The sequence below is a fragment of the Pituophis catenifer genome, unplaced genomic scaffold (genome assembly GCF_029215685.1).
Source record: "Pituophis catenifer annectens isolate HBS135680 unplaced genomic scaffold, rPitCat1.0.hap2 SCAF_13, whole genome shotgun sequence".
Lineage (NCBI taxonomy): Eukaryota > Metazoa > Chordata > Lepidosauria > Squamata > Colubridae > Pituophis > Pituophis catenifer.
In genome coordinates this window covers 3,594,578-3,616,510 of record NW_027256893.1, presented here as the reverse complement: position 1 = coordinate 3,616,510, position 21,933 = coordinate 3,594,578, and the positions used below count along the sequence as shown (strand labels likewise).

The window sequence follows — 21,933 nt, the reverse complement described above, 5'->3', positions numbered from 1 at the left end:
GCTCGGATATGTATGTGAGTAATTTAAAGAAAGGCTCTACTAGGAAAAGGCTTAAGTGAGAAAACACTAAAACTGCTGCTAGCTGGGTTGGTGCCTGCTTCAGCTCCATCCCTTTCACTCAGTAGAATCATTCTTTTTTTTTTAATTTTTAACAGCTTTCTGATGCTGAAGTAAATGTAAAATTTCCAAGTGGAAAATCCTTTCCCAATTTTTGTTATTGCAACAAGAATGTCTGTGTAATACATGAGTCACAGCCGGAGCAATTCTTCCGACATGTCATTCCAACAATCCAAACTTGTGTGTGGCTGGGATTCTATTCCACCTTACCTGAATCTCCTCTGATTTGCCCTAGGCCGGCAGGTAAGCAGCGAATGCCAGGGAGAAATGCTGGACTACCGGCGGATGCTGATGGAGGACTTCTCCCTGAGCCCAGAAATCATCCTCGGCTGCCGCACCGAAATCGAACACCATTGCTCGGGGCTGCATCGAAAGGGCCGCACTCTGCACTGCCTGATGAAAGTGGTTCGGGGAGAGAAAGGCAACTTGGGGGACAGCTGCCAACATTCAGTAAGCTTGGCGGGGGGGGGGGAGTCTTCACCTACCGTTTCCTCACAACGCATGCCCGTTTGGCGCTTGCTGAATTTTAGCATCTTGGGCATATCCCGTCTGGCTTCTGTGGACAAAGCAGTGGGCTGTTTGGCAGGAATTCTGCCCCTTAAAGCAACCATCTCCTGACTTTGCCGACTGCCGGGAGGAGGGGGGAATGGGATGGTTCTGACGAGCAGCGGGTGAGCACATGCAGCTCCATTTGAGTGAGCGGTGGACACATGCACCCACCACTCACGCAAGTCAAGCTGCACACACATCCGTGCTCGCCTTCCACCTCTGCAGCCTGGTTCTGAACAACCCTTGGCCCAGTAGTGGGCCACAACCTGGGGGTTGGGAACCCCTGCCTTAAAGGACCCAAGTCCATTGAATTCCTAATTCAACGCAGTGGCACAGTGGCTAGAATGCAGTACTTCAGGCGACTTCTGCTGACTGCCAGCTGCCTGCAAATTGGCAGTTCGAATCTCACTGGCTCAAGGTTGACTCAGCCTTCTGTCCTTCCGAGGTTGGTAAAATGAGGAGCCAGATGATGGGATTCACTATGCTGACTCTGTAAACTGCTTAGAAAGGGCTGGAAAGCACTAAAGTGGGATGTAAATAAAAGCTATTGCTATTGCTAATTCCTTTCCAGTTGCCACAGTGGCAACACAGTGAACAGCTTTCACTGAAGCTGACTTGGCATTTTAAGCTCAGTTTGTGTGCTTTTCTCCCTCCCTCCCTCAACCTCACCTTGTGTTGGAGTCTTGGCACTGAAAGGGTCATGGTCTCTGAATGGTTTTTCAAGAAAATGAATGGGCTACAATAGTAAGATAAGGGAATGAGAACAGGAGAGGAAAGGAAGTCTTATCCTCATAAGAAGAAGCAGCAGCAGCCAAGAGCTGCCAATCTTGCAGGCTCTCCTGAAACGCCATCCACCTCTTCTTCAGCTTTCTCAATTCCAGCAGCATGGGAAACAAAAAGAACTCTGGTTAAGAGGGCAGCTAAAATGATCAAAGGCCTGGAGACTAAAACATATGAAGAATGGCTGCAGGATTTGGATTTGGTAGTCTAGAGAAATGAAGAATTAGGGGGGACAGGATAGCAGCATTCCAGTATTTGAGGGGCTGCCACAAAGAAGGGGGGGGGTGTCAGATTATTCTCCAAAGCATCGGAGGGCAGGACAAGAAACAACAGATGGAAACTAACCAAAGAGAGAAGCAATCTGGAATTAAGGAGAAACTTCCTAACAATGAGGACAATTAACCAGTGGAATAGCTTGCCTTCAGAGATTGTGGGTGCTCTATCACTGGAGGATTTTAAGAAGAGACCAGACAGTCACTTGTCTGAAATAGTATAGGTTCTCCTACTTTAGCAGGGGGCTTAACCTGAAAGATCTCCAAGGCCCCTTCCAGCTCATTCTATTATTCCATTCTATCTCTGTATCATCTGTCTGTCTGTCTGTCTGTCTGTCTGTCTGTCTGTCTGTCTGTCTGTCTGTCTGTCTGTCTGTCTGTCTGTCTGTCTATCTATCTATCTATCTATCTATCTATCTATCTATCTATCTATCTATCTACCTACCTACCTACCTACCTATCTACCTATCATGCAGCGTGGCTACCCAGAATGATATTGATTGATCTTTCCATTGTGTCACCAGAGGGCCAGTTTATAAACAGAAAGCAAACACACCATCAATTCAGGGTGGGACTCAATCCATAGTTCTTTTAATGTAATGATAGATACCAGATTTTGGGTATGTAATTCAGAAACACATTCTTATCTTTAAATTATATTTTTTCCTTTAAAATCTATTAAACAATTTCTGACCTAAAATGGGGCAACAGCCAGGCAAATCCATATTACAAGTAGTCCTCAACTTACGACTACAGTTGAGCCGAAAGTTTCTGCTGATAAGAGAGACATTTGTTAAGTGAGTTTTGCCCCATTTTATGACCTTTCTTCCATTAGTGATTCACTGCAGTTGATAAGTTAGTAACCCAGTTGTTAAGTGAATCTGGCTTCCCCGTTGACTTTGCTTGTCAGAAGGTCCCAAAAGGGGATCACGTGATCTTGGGACTCTGCAACTGTCATAAATGTGAACCAGTTGTCAAGCATCCGAATGTAAATCACGTAACCACAGGGATGCTGCAATGGTCGTAAGTATGGAAAGGTCATAAGCCACTTTTTTCAGTGCTGCTGTAACTTCAGGCGGTCACTAAACGGACTGTTGTAAGTTGAGGACTATATGTACAGTTATAACCTCAACTTTTTCCATTACCTATAATTATTACAAACAAGTTCTATATAACTTACACAATTATTGAATCTTCAAACTAACATTCTAAATTTCATTTTTTTCCCTATATAGTAAGCATAAAAACCAGGAGCAGCTAGCCTGCACACACACACGCACACACGCACACACACACACACACACACACACACACGACTGTGGGAATGTGGTAGCTTAGGTTCAGGGTATGTTGCCTTGGTTCTGCTCTATGTAGCTGCTACCTCTCCTATTCCGGTGCATACATATCTTTCCGGCACAGTGTTTCCATCTAGTATTTCCAAATACATCATAGTTGCAGGAATTAACAACGATAAAAGGGAGCAACATTAATCTTTTATCACTGCTTTCTCCCTCTTCTTCAATAACAGACTCTTATTCTGCCAAGAATTTGCTGGTTGTATATAAAAGAAGGGCTCTGATCATTTTATGTTTCGAGCCGGGGGAGGATAAGCAGAATCAAGATTAACGAAAGAAAACCAAAGAATTGTGTGTGTGACTGAAATGAAAACTTCCTCGTGTTTCGGTGTGACAAACGGGAATCCCTCGGTTTTGTACCTTGAGTGGAGAGAACAACAGATTTATTTCCCAGACAGACACAGATTATGCTGGTATCCCCTGCAGACTTCCATTGTCGGGTATACACCTCTGTTTAATAGGTGCATTTGGTGGGTGGTGGCCTTCCAACATCCAGATTTTCTTGATAGGTTTTCATTAAGGGACTTGCAGCATATCAGCTGGGAAAGTAGTAGCTGGGATGCAGCTCAGCTGATTCCCCATTTGCCATACTACCTGGCAGATGGTCCTTTGGGTTTGCAGGAAGAATTTTGCTTCCAAAGAAATAGGGAACTCCCTTAGCTTGCAAAGATGGTGCGAGGGTTTGGAAAGATTGTGGTTTAATTGCGGTCTCAAGTCCATAACGGACAGGTGTCTGTGGCCAATTTCCTCTCTGCTGACTCGAGATGTAGAATGTTAAAAGCTGGCATTGTTTCCTTAGAAAACCATCAAGTGATAAGGCTTTAATATAAATCTGCTTCCTTACAAGAACCTTTTACTGAATTCTTTTCTTTCCAGGAACGGATAATAAGCGTTGAGGTCTCTTCAGTACTGCACTCTGATTTGCTTTCTTTGGAAGCTGGCCATCTCTCTGTTAATGTTGTCCTGTATTAAACTGGAATATGTTTTCCATAATTGCTTTATTTGGGTCCAGTGGCTTATATTTTGCCTTCTTCCCATCCCAAATGAAATGGCTAAGAGCACTAATTCCTAGGCTGTCATTCACACCAAACACTCTTTACTTGAAGACTGTTTCAGATTAATTTAATTTAATTTAATTTAATATTTAAATTTATATACCGCCCTTATCCCGAAGGACTCAGAGCGGTGAACAGCCAGAAGTAAAAAACATCAAATACAAAATTTAAAAACAATTTAAAAATAAATTAAACATTTTGGCCCGAAAGTTAAAATCCCCCATTAAAAATCCAAATTAAAATACACAATTGGAGAGATTAGGCCAGCCCGACTTGATGAAATAAAAAGGTTTTGAGGACCCGACAGAAAGTACGTAAGTCTGGAATCGTCCGTATCTCCGGGGGGAGCTCGTTCCAGAGGGCAGGTGCTCCCATAGAGAGAGTTTTCTCTCCCCCTGGGGGCCGCCAGTCGGCATTGTTTGGCCGACGGCACCCAGAGGAGCCCCTCTCTGTGGGAGCGTACTGGCCGGTGGGAGGCTCTCGGTGGCAGAAGGCGGTCCCGTAAATATCCAGGCCCTAAGCATGGGAGGTTGCAACTCACATTCATGGCTGGAATTGAGGGGAAGACCATCATCATCGAATGCCCAGCGCGGCTTCTCCTTGCCCTCCTATCTGTCAGTTCTAGGAAGAGAAAAGACCCTGTCCAACTAAATTGGTTCTAGTTGTTCTCACTGAGATTAATCTTAGTTAGCTTAATGAATATGGTGGAATGTAGTCTGGATTCCAAGAGGGAGGGGCTGCTTTCCAGAAGGCAAAGAGGCAGCAAAGCATGGGAAGGTTTTTTGGAAAGAAAAGAGTTAAGGCTCTTATAGTTTTCTATAGGTGAGGAATAATAACTGCTCAGAAGTACCTATAGAATAGAATAGAATAGAATAGAATAGAATAGAATAGAATAGAATAGAATAGAATAGAATAGAATAGAATAGAATAACTTTATTGTCACTTCGAATGTAGACTAATTGGCATACATTAAAAATGAAATTTTGTTGCATGCAGCTCTTAAAGGGTCACCATCTCCAATTTTACACTACATAAACATGACAAGATAAATAAATAAATACAACATTATTTATATACCCACCTATATTACATGAGACAGAGAACAGACACACTTGCCTTGGTTCCTGGGGCCTGACGAAGGGAATGGTACTTTGGGTTACAAATGTCTGGATACTCGAGATGTTGTGGGGTAGCCTGACACTTTGCCTGTCTGACTTAGAGTTATCTGCTCCAAATGAAAGAGCAGAACTACAAATAGTCAGGATCTGACCCAGTCAAAGTTCAGCCCTTTGCTCTTGATTGGGTTAGTTTGAAACAACCCTTTGCCCAAAGCCACCTCTCCTTCGTGAGCTATTGGCCACACAGTAGTTGCAAGGAAGAGGTGACATCCGTGCTTCAGAGTCATGGTCTCCTTACAGAGTCAAGCCCTGGCTTTAACTGGTGGAGAGACAGCTGCTTGTTCCAACGAGGATTCTGGGTCTTAAGTTTTGGTTTTTCTCCCTCCTTTCAGCTTCAGACTCTGATCCAGGAGGTGGACCCTGTGGCGGATTATCGCATCGATCGAGCTTTGAACGAAGCCTGCGAGTCAGTGATACAAACAGCCTGCAAGCACATCCGTGCCGGAGATCCCATGTAGGTGACCAAGCTCTGCCTTTTTTCGCCAGCACTTGTTACGTGTTTCTTTGAGATGGGAGGAACCCACAGAGAGAGGGGTGGATTGCAGGTGGTCTCTTGCAGAGGGAAGATTTGGACTGAGAAAGACTAGAAGAGATCCGTATTGTGATGATGCCTTAAGAGCCATGAATCTTCCTGGCCATTTCTACATCCCTCAGTTTTCAGGGAAATAAACCATCTTCTGCTGATTCAGAGCGGCTAGTGGTAAAATTTGAAAAAAGCCTCTGAGGGATAAGTTGGGCTCTAAAGCTGCTGGGATTTATATAATTTTATTCTACAGGTAGTCCTCGAGTTACGACCACAATTGAGCCCAAAATTTATGTTGCTCAGTGAAACATTTGTTAAGTCAGTTTGTTTACAACTTTTCTTGCCACAGTTGTTAAGCGAAGCACTGCATTTATTAAGTTAGTAACATATTAAATGAATCTGGATTCCCCATTGACTTTGCTTGTCAGAAGGTCGCAAAAGCTGATCACATGATGCAGGACAAGGCAACTGTCATAAATATGAACCAATTGCCAAGCATCCAAATTTGATCATGTGACCATGGGGATGCTGCAGTGGTCGTAAGTGTGAAAAACGGTCACGGGTAACTTTTTTCAATGCTGTTGTAACTTTAAACGGTCACTAAACGAACAGTTGCCAATTGAGGGTTACCTCCCTTTCTGCCTATCTTGTTAAAAGAAACTCTGGGAAATCCTGATTTTTGGATGCAGTTGGTTGCCAAGAGTAGATAGATACAGGGATTCAGACTGTCTTTTTAATGCCGCTTTAAGTTGGCCTTACAGATAAGCAATATAGGGAAAGGTAGACCAGAGGTAGACCTCTTCTCCATCCAGAAAAGGCTGTGTGGTTGCAATGGGCAGCCAGTTTGTGGGCAGTTTGGTTTGCCTGCCTGCCTGTGAAAGGCTAGCGGTTGTAGTGCCTAATATGAGAGCTGCAGAGATGCTGTATTTGCCGTCTTAACTCTCCTGCTTCCCCTGTAGGATTCTTTCTTGTCTCATGGAGCATTTGTACACAGAGAAGATGGTGGAGGATTGTGAACATCGGCTGTTAGAGCTTCAGTACTTCATTTCACGGGATTGGAAGTGAGTGCACGGGATTGGGGCTTTGAGGGGCTTTGCTTGTGACAATGGGATTTCCTTCCTGGTCCATTGGCGCTGTGGGGAGCCAAGTCACCCAGGAATCTCACGCTGATGCTCTTTGGGCTCCCCTAGGTTGGATTCTGTCCTCTACCGTAAGTGCCAAGGAGATGCCTCTCGACTTTGTCACACCCATGGTTGGAATGAAACAAGCGAGATTATCCCTCCTGGAGCAGTCTTCTCCTGCCTATACAGACATGCTTATCGCACAGAAGAACAGGGAAGACGGGTAGGCATTATCCCCTCTCATCTTGACACCTCTTGGTGCTTCTCGGAGAATAAATAGGGTGTGGGAGCATGCAGTGGGGTTTGGTTCATGAAATAGTCGTGGAATTTTCCTGAGGGAACAGAGAAACTGAGCAGGAGGTCTGGGAACATCTGGAAGGCAACACAGTGTTTTTTTGGACAAGTTGTTTGGATCTTTACACGCCAGCCTTCTTGGCTGGGAAGCTCCATGTACATGTTAGGATGTTCACATATGTGAAAACCTGCAGTTTTTTATTTTCCTTGCCTCTGTAATGAGGCTAGGATCCACCAGAAGGTCAAGAGCTCTTAATCATTGGGTGAGACTTCATAATGCAATGGACTTTCATATCAGAGGATTCCAGGTTCAATTATGGCATCGTGGATAAAAAAAAAATCAGTAGCATGTGAGGTGAAAGGCTGAGATCCATATTGGATTGAATTGGATGCTGTCTGGGTATTTTGGACTGCAGCTGTAATGGTTTTGTGGTCCAGGATTCATGAAATACTGTAGAGTCCTCTGGATTTGACAAACCCAGGTGACTCTACAAGTAGAGTTTACAGACCTTTTGCAATTAGAGATCGGGTGTGGGGACAAAAAAGCCAAGTCGGAAAATTGTATTTTACCCATTTTACGGGAAGTTCTCTTTCCCAATGTTACAGAGGAGTAATGGAAATTGTGGTGGTGGGGGGAAAGATTTTGCAGGCTATTGCTCAGCTGTGGATGTGGGATTGATCAAGTTTTTCTTGTGCAAATTACATCTTGGTTTCATCATTTTGTTGCCATGCGTTTGAGATCTGGGGAAATTGAACCATAACTGCCTCCAAGAAAGAATGGATTTTTGAAATGAGATTGTGGCATTTTGTAGATTAAAAAAAAAGTTCATACAGTCAGGTTTATAGAAGAAACTTATAGAAAACCAGAGGATCAGTGGAGCATCCCTTACTTTCCTTCCCTGCTTCATTCTCCAATATATTTGACTATATTTAACTTAGTCTTAATTTTTTGGAATATTAGTTTTAATCTGATTTCTGTACTGTCCAGTAGTTGGGTCTTCTGCTGATATATGACTTTCTATAATTATGATAGATAAAAATATGATATGTTTTCTATAATTAGACAGTTTATCTAGCCATGTAGTGTTTGTGAAGCTTTTGGTGTAAGCAGCCTCCTAAATGTAGGATAGAAAATCTGGAGTTGTGAGCATTTTGACACAAACACAAATTAGAGATTGGATGTATTTTTAGTATCCTACAACAAGAATTGCAGCTTGACCCAATTAGTTCAGTTGCTGCCTTCTTGTGATTTATTTAAGTACTTTCTGATTAAATAACCTTTTAGCCATTCAAATATCAATGAAAGTAAGAATTGGAAGGGGACTGCAAAGAAAGTAAGACTCAGAGGAGACAATGTTTTGGCCTGGCACTGGGTTTGGCCAAGAATAGCTGGAGAATTGGTATCTGCTTGTGGAAGAAACAACCCCCCAAATGTTTGGTTGGGTGGGTTTGTTCATCACAAATGTCCTTATCTGTCTTGGGTAGTTATCGCGAGAATGCAGAGCGGAAGTACAGCGAATTCTGCATCAGCGCGCTTTGGATGTGAAACTGGATCCAGCCCTCCAAGACAAGTGCATGATAGATTTGGGGAAGTGGTGCAGTGAGAAAACCGAAACTGGACAGGTAACTATGGCATTCATTCTTTTCGGAATTAGACTAGACTGGAATTGTTATATTTGGGAATTAAGCAGTGGTAATTACCTGAAAATATCTTTTAAATAATCTGTCAACATAACTTTTCTTCAGGTTTAGAATATGAGCATTTCTATGCCTGTAACTTACTGCTTTTAATATAAACTTGATTACTTGTGGGACCATGTGTTGGCTGAAGAGAATTTGTACAAGTTTGAAAGCGTGAAAATGCAAGTAGATTAATAGGTACCACTTCGGTGGGAAGATAACAGCATTCTGTACACCTTTGGCGTATAGCCATTGTGCCCACATGACCACGGAGACGCAGATACTCTTTCGTATTTTGAATACTGTCATTGTTGTTTTCTGCAGTGCAGTTAAGACTACAAGTGGTGCTTGGTTAGCAGCCGCTCATTCCGCAACCACGTAAAATTAGAATGGTGCCGAATGAGTTGTGGTTATAACCTGTCCTCAAAATTCTGGTCATCGCCGTCGCACAATTGCAATCTGCATGCTTGGCAACCAGCTTGCGCTTATGACAGTTGCGACATCTGCAGTCACATGATTGCAATTTGCGACTTTCCCTGCCAGATTGCCACCAGCAAAATCAATTGTGAATTCAGCAGAAAGTAATAAGGAAAAGGGAGTTGTGAGGTTGCTGGTCAAGAAACAGGATGGCTACATTATTAAATTGTTAAGGATGTTTGAAATTATGGATGTTAAAGGGAAACTGTGTAGTGCAAGGGTGGGCAACTCTGACAAAATTTAGGACCCATGGACTTCAGTTCCCAGAATTCCTGAGCTGGCGGTCTTCCAGACCGCCTTCTACCGCATAGCTCCCAGTGACCAGTAAGATCCCACAGAGTTGGTCTCCTCCGGGTCCCGTCAGCTAAACAATGCTGGCTGGCGGGCCCGCGGGGGAGGGTCTTCTCTGTGGCTCCCCCAGCTCTCTGGAACCAGTTACCTCCTGAGGTCCGGACCATCCCCACCCTACTGGCCTTCCGAAAAGCGGTGAAGACCTGGCACTTCCGGCAGGCCTGGGGCCGTTGATCTCGCTCTTGCAATCCGGCGAGATCCGGCCATGAATGAGTTTTAATGTTTTTTAATGTTTTTAATTCTTTAAATGTTTTTATAATGATTTTTTAAAATGTATTGTGAGCCGCCCTGAGTCTTCGGAGAGGGGCGGCATATAAATTGAATTAATTAAATTAAATTAAATTAAACTGAAAATTGAAGAAAGAGAAAGAAAAAAACTTGGTGGCAAACCCGGAGAAGCAAATTTAGGCTGATGGTTTTGCCTTTTGACATCCCTTCAGCATGTTAATGTAGAAATTCTAATGGAGCAAGAAGAACCCCAAAGCTGGAGATGTTTGGGGCTCTTTTTCATAAGAGGTTTCTCTAAACTGATTTTATTATTCAGCATAATGAGTATTTGAACAAAGTGAGGAATATTTTCTTCAATAGCTTATTCATGCGACCTTATCTTGCCTTTCTTCCAAGGAGTTTGATGAAGGGGAGATTGGTTTTGGCACTTGCTCCTTACAGGTAGACAGTTAAAAGGCAACTTGCATACTTGAGTGAAGATTGGCTGCCCAAAAGCTGTTTACCCCAGCAAGGTCAATTGCTTAATCAGCCAGAGAAATAGGAAGCGAAGTAAAAGATTCAGAACCAGAAATATTGTAATCTAGTTGGGAAATAAGTGCATATTAAAATTAAGAAGCCAAGCACATTCCATATGTTATGCAAGAATTGGTTTTAGCATTTTGCATTAATAGAATAACAGAGTTTGGAAGGGACCTTGGAGGTCTTCTAGTCCAACCCCCTGCCCAAGCAGGAGACCCTATATGATTTCAGACAAATGGCTGTCCTATCTCTTCTTAAATCTCCAATGTAGGAGCACCCACAATTTCTGGAGACAAAGCCATTCCATTGATTAATTGTTCTAACTCTCAGGAAATTTCTCCTTAGTTCTAGGTTACTTCCATCCTTGATTAGTTTCCGTCCATTGCTTCTTGACTTAACTTCAGGTGCTTTGGAGAATAGGTTGACCCCCCCCCCCCCTTCTTTGAGGCAGCTCATCAGATATTGGAACACTGCTATCATGTCACCACTATTCTTTCTTTTTATTAGACTAGATCAGGGGTTGTCACGTGACATATCATGACTTCTCCCCCACCCCCTTTGCTAAAATGGAAGTGGGCACGGCCAGCGTGTGACGCATCCGGCCTGCAGGCTGCAAGTTTGACACCCCTGGACAAGACATACCCAATTCCTGCAATTGTTCTTCATATGTTTTAGCCTCCAGCCCTCTAATCATCTTTGTTGGTCTTCCTGCACTCTACCAAATCTCAACATCTTTTTTATATTGTGTTGACTAAAACTGGATGCAGTATTCAAGGCACTAGAAAGCAATATCAACACTTCACGAGATCTTGATTTTGTCCCTCTGTTAATGCAGCTTAGAACTGCGTTGGCCTTTTTGGTGGCTGCAGCACACTGCTGGCTCATATTTAAGTGGTTGTCCACCAAGACTCCTAGATCCCTCTCACAGTTACTGCTATTAAGCCAAGTACAATCTACTCAGTACCTATGCATTTGGTTTTTTCTTGCCTAGGTGTAAAACCTTACTTTCTTTGTTTTAAGCCAAGTATTTTTAGCTAAAAGAATGACCAGCTGAGAGACTAGTGGTATTTCAGAGGGGTGTGAATCTTAGCTTTCTTACTTCAATACAACCTGGAGCAAGAATTATGGCTTACTGGGCCAGGATTTATATTTGTCAGAAAAATGATATATAACACCCTTGCTAAAATCCATAGCAGAATCCTGGGGATATTTTTGTGGAAGAATGAGTAGCCCAGAGCCATTTCATTGTGCATTTGGAGGATTCTCAAAGGAATAATCAAATGGGCCTAAAGTATTATATGTTGTTGTTTTGGGTTTTTTTACGTGCAGGAACTTGAATGTCTACAGGACCATCTGGATGATCTGGTAACCGAATGCAGGGAGGTTGTTGGGAACCTTACAGAGCTGGAATCTGAGGTGAGGTGACTTTCTTCAAGAGAGGAAACTCCACTATTCTGTGGCGCTTAACACTGAGTCATCGTCAGTGGATTGCAAACTGCGCTTTATCTTCCAGTGCCTAGAATGGTTAGACCAGTGTTTCTCAACCTTGGAAGCTTGAAGATGGGTGGACTTCAATTCCTAGAATACCCCAGCCAGCAGCGCTAGCTATTGTAACTATTGTAACGCTCTCTACATGGGGCTCCCCTTGGAGTGCACCCGGAGGCTCCAACTGGTGCAGAATGCGGCAGCGCGGGGGATTATGGGAGCGACGGGGCGCTCCCATGTGACTCCTCTCCTGCGCGAGCTGCATTGGCTTCCGGTGGACTTCTGGGTGCGCTTCAAGGTGTTGGTGATCACCTTTAAAGCGCTCCATGGCTTGGGGCCGGGGTATTTACGGGACCGCCTTCTGCCACCAATAGCCTCCCACCGGCCGGTTCACTCCCACAGAGAGGGCCTCCTCAGGGTGCCGTCGGCCAGACAATGTCGGCCGGCGACCCCCAGGGGGAGAGCCTTCTTTGTGGTGGCACCTGCCCTCTGGAACAATCTACCTCCAGAGATACGAGTGATCCCAGACCTCTGGACTTTTCGTCAGGCCCTTAAAACCTACTTTTTCCAGTTAGCCAGGCTCTCCTGATTTTATGGTTGGCTTTAAAATTTGATATTGATTTTAATTGAAATGTTTTAAATTATGGGCCAAATTTTATTTAATTATTTTAAATCTGTTTTAACTTTTGTGTATGAATGTTTTATATTTGGCTGTTCACTGCCCTGAGTCCGGAAGGAAAAGGGTGGTATAGAAATCTGAAAAATAAATAAATAAATAAAATTGTGGCAGTTAGGCAGACAAATCTATTAACAAATAAGCAAGGTGTGTGTAGCCTTTGCCTTTTTGACTCTTTCCAATCCAAAACGAGAAATTATGTGAAGAGGCTTGGTCCAGTATCTGTCCATCAATGCTATACCTCTAAAAAAAAAAAATCCTCCAGAAAGGAATGGGAACCAAACTTGGCATGGTGGAAGAAGTCAGGAAAAGAAAATCTGAATTCCAAAGTGGAATGAATCCAGATTCTGGCTTTAGAGCAAATCGATTGAGTAAGCAGAGAAAATTAAGTGGAGGAGTCTCTATTTTTTTTCCTCAAGCTTGACATACATACTTGGCTTAATCCGAGTGCCTGAGAAGAAACAAGAAGAAATAAAAGCCTTTTTCTATTGGTGGTGCCTTAAACAACTTAAAGGAAAATGCAAGGACAGGACAAATTGTGATGTGCAAGGCTTGTGATATTATGAGCTGACCGAAAAAAAGGGGCATTTATTTGCAGCCAGTAGAAATGTAATTTTTTTTTTTTTAATTTGATTTATATGCCGCCCTTCTCCGAAGACTCAGGGCGGCTTACAATGTGCTCAGCAATAGCCTTCATCCTTTTGTATATTTATACAAAGTCAGCTTATTGCCCCCACAAACTGGGTCCTCATTTCACCTACCTTAGAAAGGATGGAAGGCTGAGTCAACCTTGAGCCTTGGCGAGATTCGAACCCTGCAGTAATTGCAGGCAGCTGGTCTTAAGCAGCTTAATAACAGGGTGCCTTAAACCCTTGTACTACCAAGGCTCTTGTAATATTTGCATAAGCTGCAACGTTTGCTGAGATGCTTAAGGAAAAGTAGTGGGATTGGCACAAATGTCCAGATATTCCCTCATAAAGTAGAATGAAGAATTATTAAATTAAACAGAGGAGATGGTACAAGAGAGCCCGTTGGAGAAAGCAATTTTCTATAAAAAGATAATCAATAGGTAAACTCAGTGGATGAGGGGAACCTTCTTATCTAGTTGTGCAGGAAAATAAAGAGATGTTATGGGAATGGGAAATAAGATGGTTTTAAATTCGTAGGAGGACAAATGAACATTACATGCATAACATTACTGTCATCTCTGGCACCCCCTGCAATATTTATGGGCTGGTAACTATTTAATTGTCATTTGAATTGCCAGTATTGGAAGCAGAAGTATTAAGTATCTAAGAGCATCGTTTGTGTTAAAAATTGGGCATGACCGGGAGTGAACTGACTGGTTTCTGGATTCCTCTGACAGGATATCCAGATAGAAGCCTTGCTGATGCGAGCATGTGAACCCATCATCCAGACCTTCTGCCACGTAAGTGATTCTTTTCTCTCATTGTTTCGACCACATTAACATAAAGTCCTTTCCCATCAAGATCTACTTCTCCTGATGCCCTTTCCATTAAGTGTTCTTTCTTGGAACCTCTGTAATTTGCTCATTGTCAGCAGTTTGCACAGACAGATGGCCTCCAATATACTGGAGATGTAGGGATTCTGGAAATTGCAGTCACTTCCTATCTGCAAGGAGCCAGACTGGAGAAGTTGGGTCAGGATAGCTGCTTTTTTTCAGATTCCAGGATTTTGTTAGCTGCCTTGATAGTCTCTCTGAAAGAAGACTAACGGAATTATTGCAAAGGAATCGCTGGTGAAAGAGTCCTCCTATATTTTTATTTCCTACTTCTAAACCGCCCATCTCCCTCAGAGTATATGTATTGTAACACTTGAGGGAAGGTGAGAAAGGAGCTGCAGAGTAGTAAAATGCACTGTTCTTACTTACCTACGTAACAGAGAAAAAAAATTAATCTGCAGTCTTGTATTATAGTGCAGGGCAGGGGTGAAATCCAGCAGGTTCTGCAGGTTCTGGAGAACCGGTAACGGAAATTTTAAGTAGTTCAGAGAACCGATAGCGGAAATTTTGAGTAGTTTGGAGAACCGGCAAATGCCACCTCTGGCTGGCCCCAGGAGTGGGGTGGGAATGGGGATTTTATAATATCCTTCCCCCAGGAGTCGGGTGGGAAGGGAGATTTTGCAGTATCCTTCCCCTGCCACGTCCACCAAGCCACACCACACCCACCAAGCCACGCCCACAGAACCAGTACTAAAAAAATTTGAATTTCACCACTGGTGCAGGGGTCTCCAACTCCAAAAGTGGCCACTTTAAGACTTGTGGACTACAACTCCCAGCAAAGCTGGCTGAGGAATTCTGGGAGCTGAAGTCCACAAGTCTTAGAGTGGCCAAGGTTGGAGACCCCTGTTATAGTGGATCATTTGGGTGGCAGAGAGATGGAGTTAGAAGAGCAAGCAGATGGTGGAGAGTCTGATGCCTGGAGCCATCATCCTTGTTAGATGAGTTTCCTTTCAACCTTCCTCTCCCTCTTCCCTCTTGAGAAAAGGGGTTTCTTGCTATGAGAATGTAACTGAAATGGTTTGCTCAGCACTGGCCGGAGTCTCTGAAGATGGGGGATGTTTGTCCGAAGGTGGAGACAATACTCGTGCAGCGATGCTTTGGTACTCTGCATAATGGAGCCAAGCAAAACCAGCATTTTGGAATAGGAGTAAATACAGGTCAGCCTCAACTTACAACGGTTTGTTTAGTGACCGAAGTTACAACGGCATTGAAAAAAAGTGACTTATGGCCATTTTTCACACTTATGACCATTGCAGCATCCCCATGGTCATATGATTTACATTCAGATGCTTGCCAACTGGTTCATATTTATGACGGTTGCACTGTCCCTGGGGACATGTGATCATCTTTTTTGTGACCTTCCGACAAGCCAAGTCAGTGTGGAAGCCAGATTCACTTAACAACGGTGTTACTAATTTAACAACTGCAGTGATTCACTTAACAACCATGGCAAGAAAGGTCGTAAAATAAAGCAAAATTCACTTAACAAATGTTTCACTTAGCGACAGAAATTTTGGCCTCAATTGTGGTCATGAGTCAAAAACTACCTGTATGCCAGAAAGAGTTTCAAATTTTACTTTGCATAGAATTTCTGCCTTATGTAGGAAATGACTTTTAATTTTCATACCCCTGTCCCTGTGGGGTTTGAATAGCATTTAATGAGAGAATTGGGCTTTGTGGGAACATATGTCACAGAGAGGAGGATGAAAACCCATTTTCCAAAGCACCCGAAGGCCAGACAAGGAATAATAGATGGAAACTGACCAAGGAGAGATTCAACCTGGAAATAAGGGGGAACTTTCTGACAGTGAGAACAATCAACCTGTGGAACAGAAGTTGCCTTCAGAAGTTGTGGGAGCTTCATCCCTGGACGCTTTTAAGAAGAGACTGGACTGCCATCTGTCAGAAATGGTGTTGGGTCTCCTGCTTGGGCAGGGGGTTGGACTAGATGACCTACAAGGTCCCTTCCAACTCTGTTATTCTATGTTCTATATAAAATTTAATTCTGCTTGTACTCCACCTTTCCCCAGTTTGCCCTCCTCAGGATGTGCGCTGGATTGCAACTTTAAATTCCCTTGGCAATAGGCAGTTGGCAGTGCCCAAGTGGGAATGGAATTAGCGGTCGATGTGCTGAGTTGAGGAAATACAACTGAGGGCAACTAGATTGTTCTGGGGCCAAGACTGGCTATTTCTCCCTCACCTTCTACGGTGATAGTTGAGTTCATGAAGACCTCTTGAAGCTTCTCCAAGTTATGATTTATGCCTTCCTTAATTTGACAGTGGAAGCTGCCAAGAAGGAAGAGAGTTTCTGCCAGACAGTCATTACATGCCCCTAATTGTTCCATCTCCCCTTCAGGAAATGGCAGACAACCAAATTGACTCAGGAGACCTCATGGAGTGTCTCGTTCAGAATAAGCATCAGAAGGAGATGAATGAGAAGTGTGCAGTTGGAGTTACGCATTTCCAGCTAGTGAGTACAGCCGTTTTATTCGTTTATTCCCAGCCATTCATATGTTGCCGGTTCTAACAACTCCAGGGGATTGATTGTATATCAGTGTAAAAGCATCCATAGAATACTAATAAAAATAATATGCCTTAACTACTGCCATCACTTGGAAGGCCTTCCTGCCTAATTGCTGCCTTAAAGAAGGACAGCCTTCTCCATTTTTCTAGAAACCTAGGAATACATTCTACTGGAGAGCCAGCTGTTCTAGAGGAGGGGATCTGCCAGTTGAAACTCATCCCTGGGTCCCAACTCCCCAGTTTCTTTCAGGATGGGGTACCTGGAACATCCTGTCCCTCCTAGACTGTGTAGGGCAGACAGTTTTCCCTGAAGAAGGAGATCTAACAAAGGCTGAGCCAAAAAGAATTTGAGCTTTACCAGGGCTAAGAACCAGACAAGACCCTCTTCTTCCAAATTGACAGGATCACCGCAGTTAATAGAAAGTGGGCTCTTTGTGGTCCCTTCCTTCTAGACTTCCTTGCTGTGATTACTCTCTCCGTACCAATTCCAGCATCTCCTTCCAGATGGTCATTCCATATTTCCATGGCTGTTAACTGGAGGCTGGCCAACTACATCACTTTTCATGGTCTACATAGGAGTAGAGAAGTAGAGTCTACTTCTCTCCACCAGAACTTTGCTAGACTGGAGGGAGACATTTAGGGGAGTTGAGGACTGATGCTCTTTGCTCGCTTTTTTTTTTGTTCAGATCCAAATGAAGGATTTTAGGTTCTCCTACAAATTTAAAATGGCCTGCAAGGAAGATGTGCTGAAGTTGTGTCCCAACATCAAGAAAAAGTACGTCTGTGGTTTTCCTCCGTAGCTTGGGGCGGCCTTTCATCTGGTCTGTGGGAGACATCATGCTTCTTTCTTCTTCAGGGTGGACGTGGTGATCTGCCTGAGCACCACAGTGCGCAACGATACCCTGCAGGATGCCAAAGAGCACCGGGTCTCTCTGAAATGCCGCAAGCAGCTGCGGGTGGAGGAGCTGGAAATGGTAAACAGGCCTGGGTGCTGTCTGTCTGTCACAGGTTTCTCGGGGAATCTGGTGGGATGCCAGTTAAAAACACAGAGTGCCACTCATTGCTAATGTGTTTTCCCCTAATTATCCTCTCTCACAGTTTGTGTTCCACTCTGGCACTTTGCCAGAAGAAGGCAGTCTTCTTGAGCATCCAGGGTGCCAGTGTGTTGCCCAGTCTGATCCCTCCAATCTCAGAAACATTTCTTGGCAGGTTTTTGAGGCAAGGCTTGGGCCCAACTCAGACTCCTACTGGAAGACAGCTGAGTCTAAAATAATGCTTTTACGCTGCATCTTAAGGCTAAGCCCGAGTGCTTTGAATGCATGTCATCCTTCCCTCCACCCTCCTGCAGAACCGGGAATCAATTAAAGGGTTTCATGGGATCTTGCAGGGCATAGAGTGCTTTGTGACTTCGGTTTGGTCTGAATAAAAAAGCTGCTCGTTTGCTCTGAGCTTCAATGGCTGCTCCTGTTTCATATTCCTCTTTGGATCTGAATTTGTCTTGCAGACTGAAGATATCCGTCTGGAACCAGATCTTCATGAAGCATGTAAAACTGACATTAAGAACTACTGCCAGAATGTTCCCTACGGCAATGCCCAGGTGATGATAGGTTTATATAGATGTATTCACAGGTGTTTGTGTGCACGTTCATCAAATTTTCACCAAGGTGTAACATTTCTGGTCTCCACTCCTCATATATTTTATTGCAAAGCAGTGGTGCCTGAGCCGGATTTGAGCTTGACTTTCCCAGCCCTTGTGAGACTTGCTAATTGAGATGTATGTATTAAATGTATATGCCATTCATCTCACCGATAAGATGGCTTATAAATGGTAGAATGATAAATGTATAATAAACAAGGCTAATACAAAGCCTTTAATCCGCATGCCAACACTATTTCATTTGAATTAACTTAAAATATGAACAGACTTAGTTTTTTGCCTTAGCCCTTTCTGTTAATTTCTGAAGTGTAGCCAAAGCTGAAGATACCTTAATCTTGCTTTTCTCTCTAGTTGCTTCTGCTTGGGACAAGGGACATGGGTCGAGCCATGGATGTGGCCTCTCACTTTTCTATAGTATTCTGGAATACTTCGTAATCTGTGCTTCTATAACAACCAGTTGCTGAAAACGTTCATTTTGAAATTACCATGCTGGGGTAGAAACGGCTCCATTTCAAATTCTTTCTTGCCTCTTAAATTACAGTTTTGCTTGCTCTCAAGTTAAACATTTTGCTACTAAGAGTTTAAGAATGATACCTCATGTTTCTCAACCTTGGCTAATTTAAGATGTAAGCCATGGCTGACTGGAATTCTGAGACTTGAAGTCTGTACATCTTCAAGGGCCAAGTTTAAGAAACAATGATGTCATCTGTGCAACCGGTTCCTTCAGTCCAAGCCTTGCAAAGGCCGATCTTGGGCTTGGCTTGGATTTGATGCTATCTAGCATAAGGGTCTTCGTACTAAAATGCATTTTGACCGAAGAGCATAGTCCCAATTCTGTTTCATCAGTGCTGCCCTTTTACAGTCAGTGCAATGTTTTCTTAATCACCTCCTCTCCCTGCAGATCATTGAGTGTTTGAAAGAAAACAAGAAACAACTGAGCAGCCGCTGCCACCAAAAAGTCTTCAAACTCCAAGAGACAGAGATGATGGATCCAGAGCTGGATTACACCCTCATGCGGGTCTGCAAACAGATGATCAAGGTAAAGATGACCAGTTCTTGTCCCAGGAATGTCTTGGGCTGAATGCTGGGAAGGAAAGGGAGACAACTTGACATGCTGCTGAATACTCGTTCTAATCTGATTTCAATCAATCAGAATAGAGCTGGAAGAGACCTTGGAGGTCTTCTAATCCAACCCCCTGCTTAAGAAGGAGACCCTATACCATTTCAGATAGTTGGCTGTCCAGTCTCTTCTTAAAAGCCTCCAGTGATGGAGCACCTACAACTTCTGAAGGCAAACTGTTCCACTGCTTAATCATCTTTTTTTTTTTTAATCATCTTAGTTGCTCTCTACTATAGGTTCTCCTGTTTGAGCAGGGGGCTGGACTAGAAGACCTCCAAGGTCCCTTCCAGCTTATTTTCTACTCTACTCTACTCTACTCTACTCTACTCTACTCTACTCTACTCTACTCTACTCTACTCTACTCTACTCTACTCTACTCTACTCTACTCTACTCTACTCTACTCTCTGCACTTTTTTCCAGAGTCTCAACATCTTTTTTGTAATGTGGTGAACAAAATTGAACACAGTATTCCAGGTGTGGCCTTACTAAGGCTTAATGAAGTGGTACTAATTTGTTAGCGCTCCCAGAAAGCGTTTTCTCCTCCCAATCAGAAACGATGAAGTGCGCTTCTGTTCTAATTCTTGTCCCTTTTGATGAATAATCATGTTGAATGCAGCCAAAGGGCTGGGAAATGAGTGAGAGGTCTGCAGTAGCCACACTGTTTTGTGTGTAATACAGCAGGCCTCAACTTATAACCATAATTGGGACCAGAATTTCCTTTGCTAAGCAAGGTGGTGGTTAAGTGAGTCGGATTTTATGACCTGTTTTGCAACGGTTGTTAAGTGAATCTCGACTGTTGTTAAGAGAATCATGTGGTTGTTAAGAGAATCTGGCTTCTTTTCTGCTTCTCTCCTTGTCGGAAATCGATTGGGGAAGTTGCAGGCAGAGATCCCAGGACCCCAAAATGCGGTATCTATCTTAAATAGTGCCCAAATTCTGGTCCTGTGACCATCAGGATGCTGCGATGGTCATAAGTGCATGTAGTGGTCATAAGTCACTGTTTTGTGACTGTTGTTAACTCCAGATGGTCACTACGCAAATGGGTGTAATTACTTGTTCATCATAATTTATATAAAAAATGTCTTCAGGGATGGCTGTTCAGGCCGCAGAGTGAACAGTAGGAGCAATAGCAATAGCCCTTAGACTTAGATATCACTTCTCAGTGCTTTACAGCCCTCTCTAAGCGGTTGACAGAGTCAGCCTCTTGCCCCCAACAGTCTGGGTCCTCGTTTTACCCACCTCGGAAGGATGGAAGGCTGAGTTAACCTTGAGACGGATTGAACTGTTGGCAGTCGGCAGAGTCAGCCTGCAATATTGCATTCTAACCACGGCGCCACTATGGCTCCTGGGGGTGGGGGGAGTGTTATGGGATGGGCATGGAATACTCACTTCCTCTCTGTATGGATTGTGAGCTGTTGTAGGGTTGGTTTGTGAGCAAAAGGATCCAGTATCTCTAAATAGGACAGTACCTTTATTGGCCTCAATCAAAATGGCAGAAAGAAGAGCTGGAGTACTTCAGGCTCTCCAAAATGTCTCCTTAAGCAAGGGCTACCACTTGCTTTGTCTCTGGTATCATTGGGTCTGATGAAGAGTTGAAAGATGGTGGGCTTTTTAATGCCATTGAGTTGCCCTCCAAGGAGGATGAAAAATGAATACTGTATGAAATTAAGCTTCGTGATACACCAAGTTGTGCACCCAAATCTCTTTCAGGTATGGTTGTGTGTGGGGCAGAGTTCGGATCGTGTCAGATGAAGGGGAAAATGGTTTGAAAAAGAGAGAAAAAAATTGCATAAGACCAGAAGTCAACATTGAATTGAAGGCACCAAAAAAGAGGCGTGGGGCTCCTGAACCATCCTTCCAAAACTCATGCCTACATTTCTGCCCCCCCCCCCAAGCAGAAATCTCACAATAGGGAGCCCTAACACTCCATCCAGAGTTTGTGGTGTTTGGTAGGATCGCTCAGGCAGTGGAGTGTCTCTTCCTAAGAAGGTCATTCTCTTTTAGAGAGTTTTGCTCCAATAGAGATGGTTCTCAAACCATGCCCCATATAACTGGGGAGAACACAAAAGGGACAGGCGTTTCAGGGAGATCCAGTGCTCCATGTCCTCAGTCTGGGTCTTGGAGAAAGGATGGATCTCCAAGCCAGTCCAGGCAGGAGGCTCTCCACCCTGCCTGGCTTTGCCTTCCTGCACTGTTTCCTCCTTGGAGGAGATGTCCAAGCATGGGAAATGTTTCTCCTTGCTGAGTTGATGTTTCTCTGTCTCCCTTGGCAGAGGTTCTGCCCAGAAGCAGACGCAAAGAACATGCTGCAGTGCTTGAAGCAGAACAAAAACAGCGAGGTGATGGATCCCAAATGCAAGCAGATGATCACAAAGCGCCAGATTACCCAGAACACAGGTAAAATGGTCTGTGGCTGCGTGGGGCCAGAACAGAAAGGCCTGCCTTCATTC

The 21,933-nt window shown here is 43.7% G+C and overlaps 1 protein-coding gene across 3 annotated transcripts in view; it reads left to right on the top strand.

Annotated features, from left to right (window-relative positions):
• GLG1 (golgi glycoprotein 1) overlaps positions 1-21,933 on the top strand; it is an 81,407-nt gene that overhangs the window by 45,241 nt on the left and 14,233 nt on the right. For all 3 annotated transcript variants that reach the window (XR_011601009.1, XM_070953183.1, XM_070953184.1), the window contains exons 8-20: positions 353-567; positions 5,639-5,760; positions 6,789-6,890; positions 7,020-7,173; positions 8,730-8,867; positions 11,829-11,915; positions 14,027-14,089; positions 16,539-16,652; positions 17,392-17,480; positions 17,562-17,679; positions 18,210-18,302; positions 19,264-19,401; positions 21,757-21,880. Coding sequence is in view for 2 of the 3 variants with exons in the window: in XM_070953183.1 (XP_070809284.1) it covers positions 353-567; positions 5,639-5,760; positions 6,789-6,890; positions 7,020-7,173; positions 8,730-8,867; positions 11,829-11,915; positions 14,027-14,089; positions 16,539-16,652; positions 17,392-17,480; positions 17,562-17,679; positions 18,210-18,302; positions 19,264-19,401; positions 21,757-21,880 (1,557 nt within the window). In the remaining variant the exon portion in view is untranslated. The remainder of the gene's footprint in view (positions 1-352; positions 568-5,638; positions 5,761-6,788; positions 6,891-7,019; positions 7,174-8,729; positions 8,868-11,828; positions 11,916-14,026; positions 14,090-16,538; positions 16,653-17,391; positions 17,481-17,561; positions 17,680-18,209; positions 18,303-19,263; positions 19,402-21,756; positions 21,881-21,933) is intronic.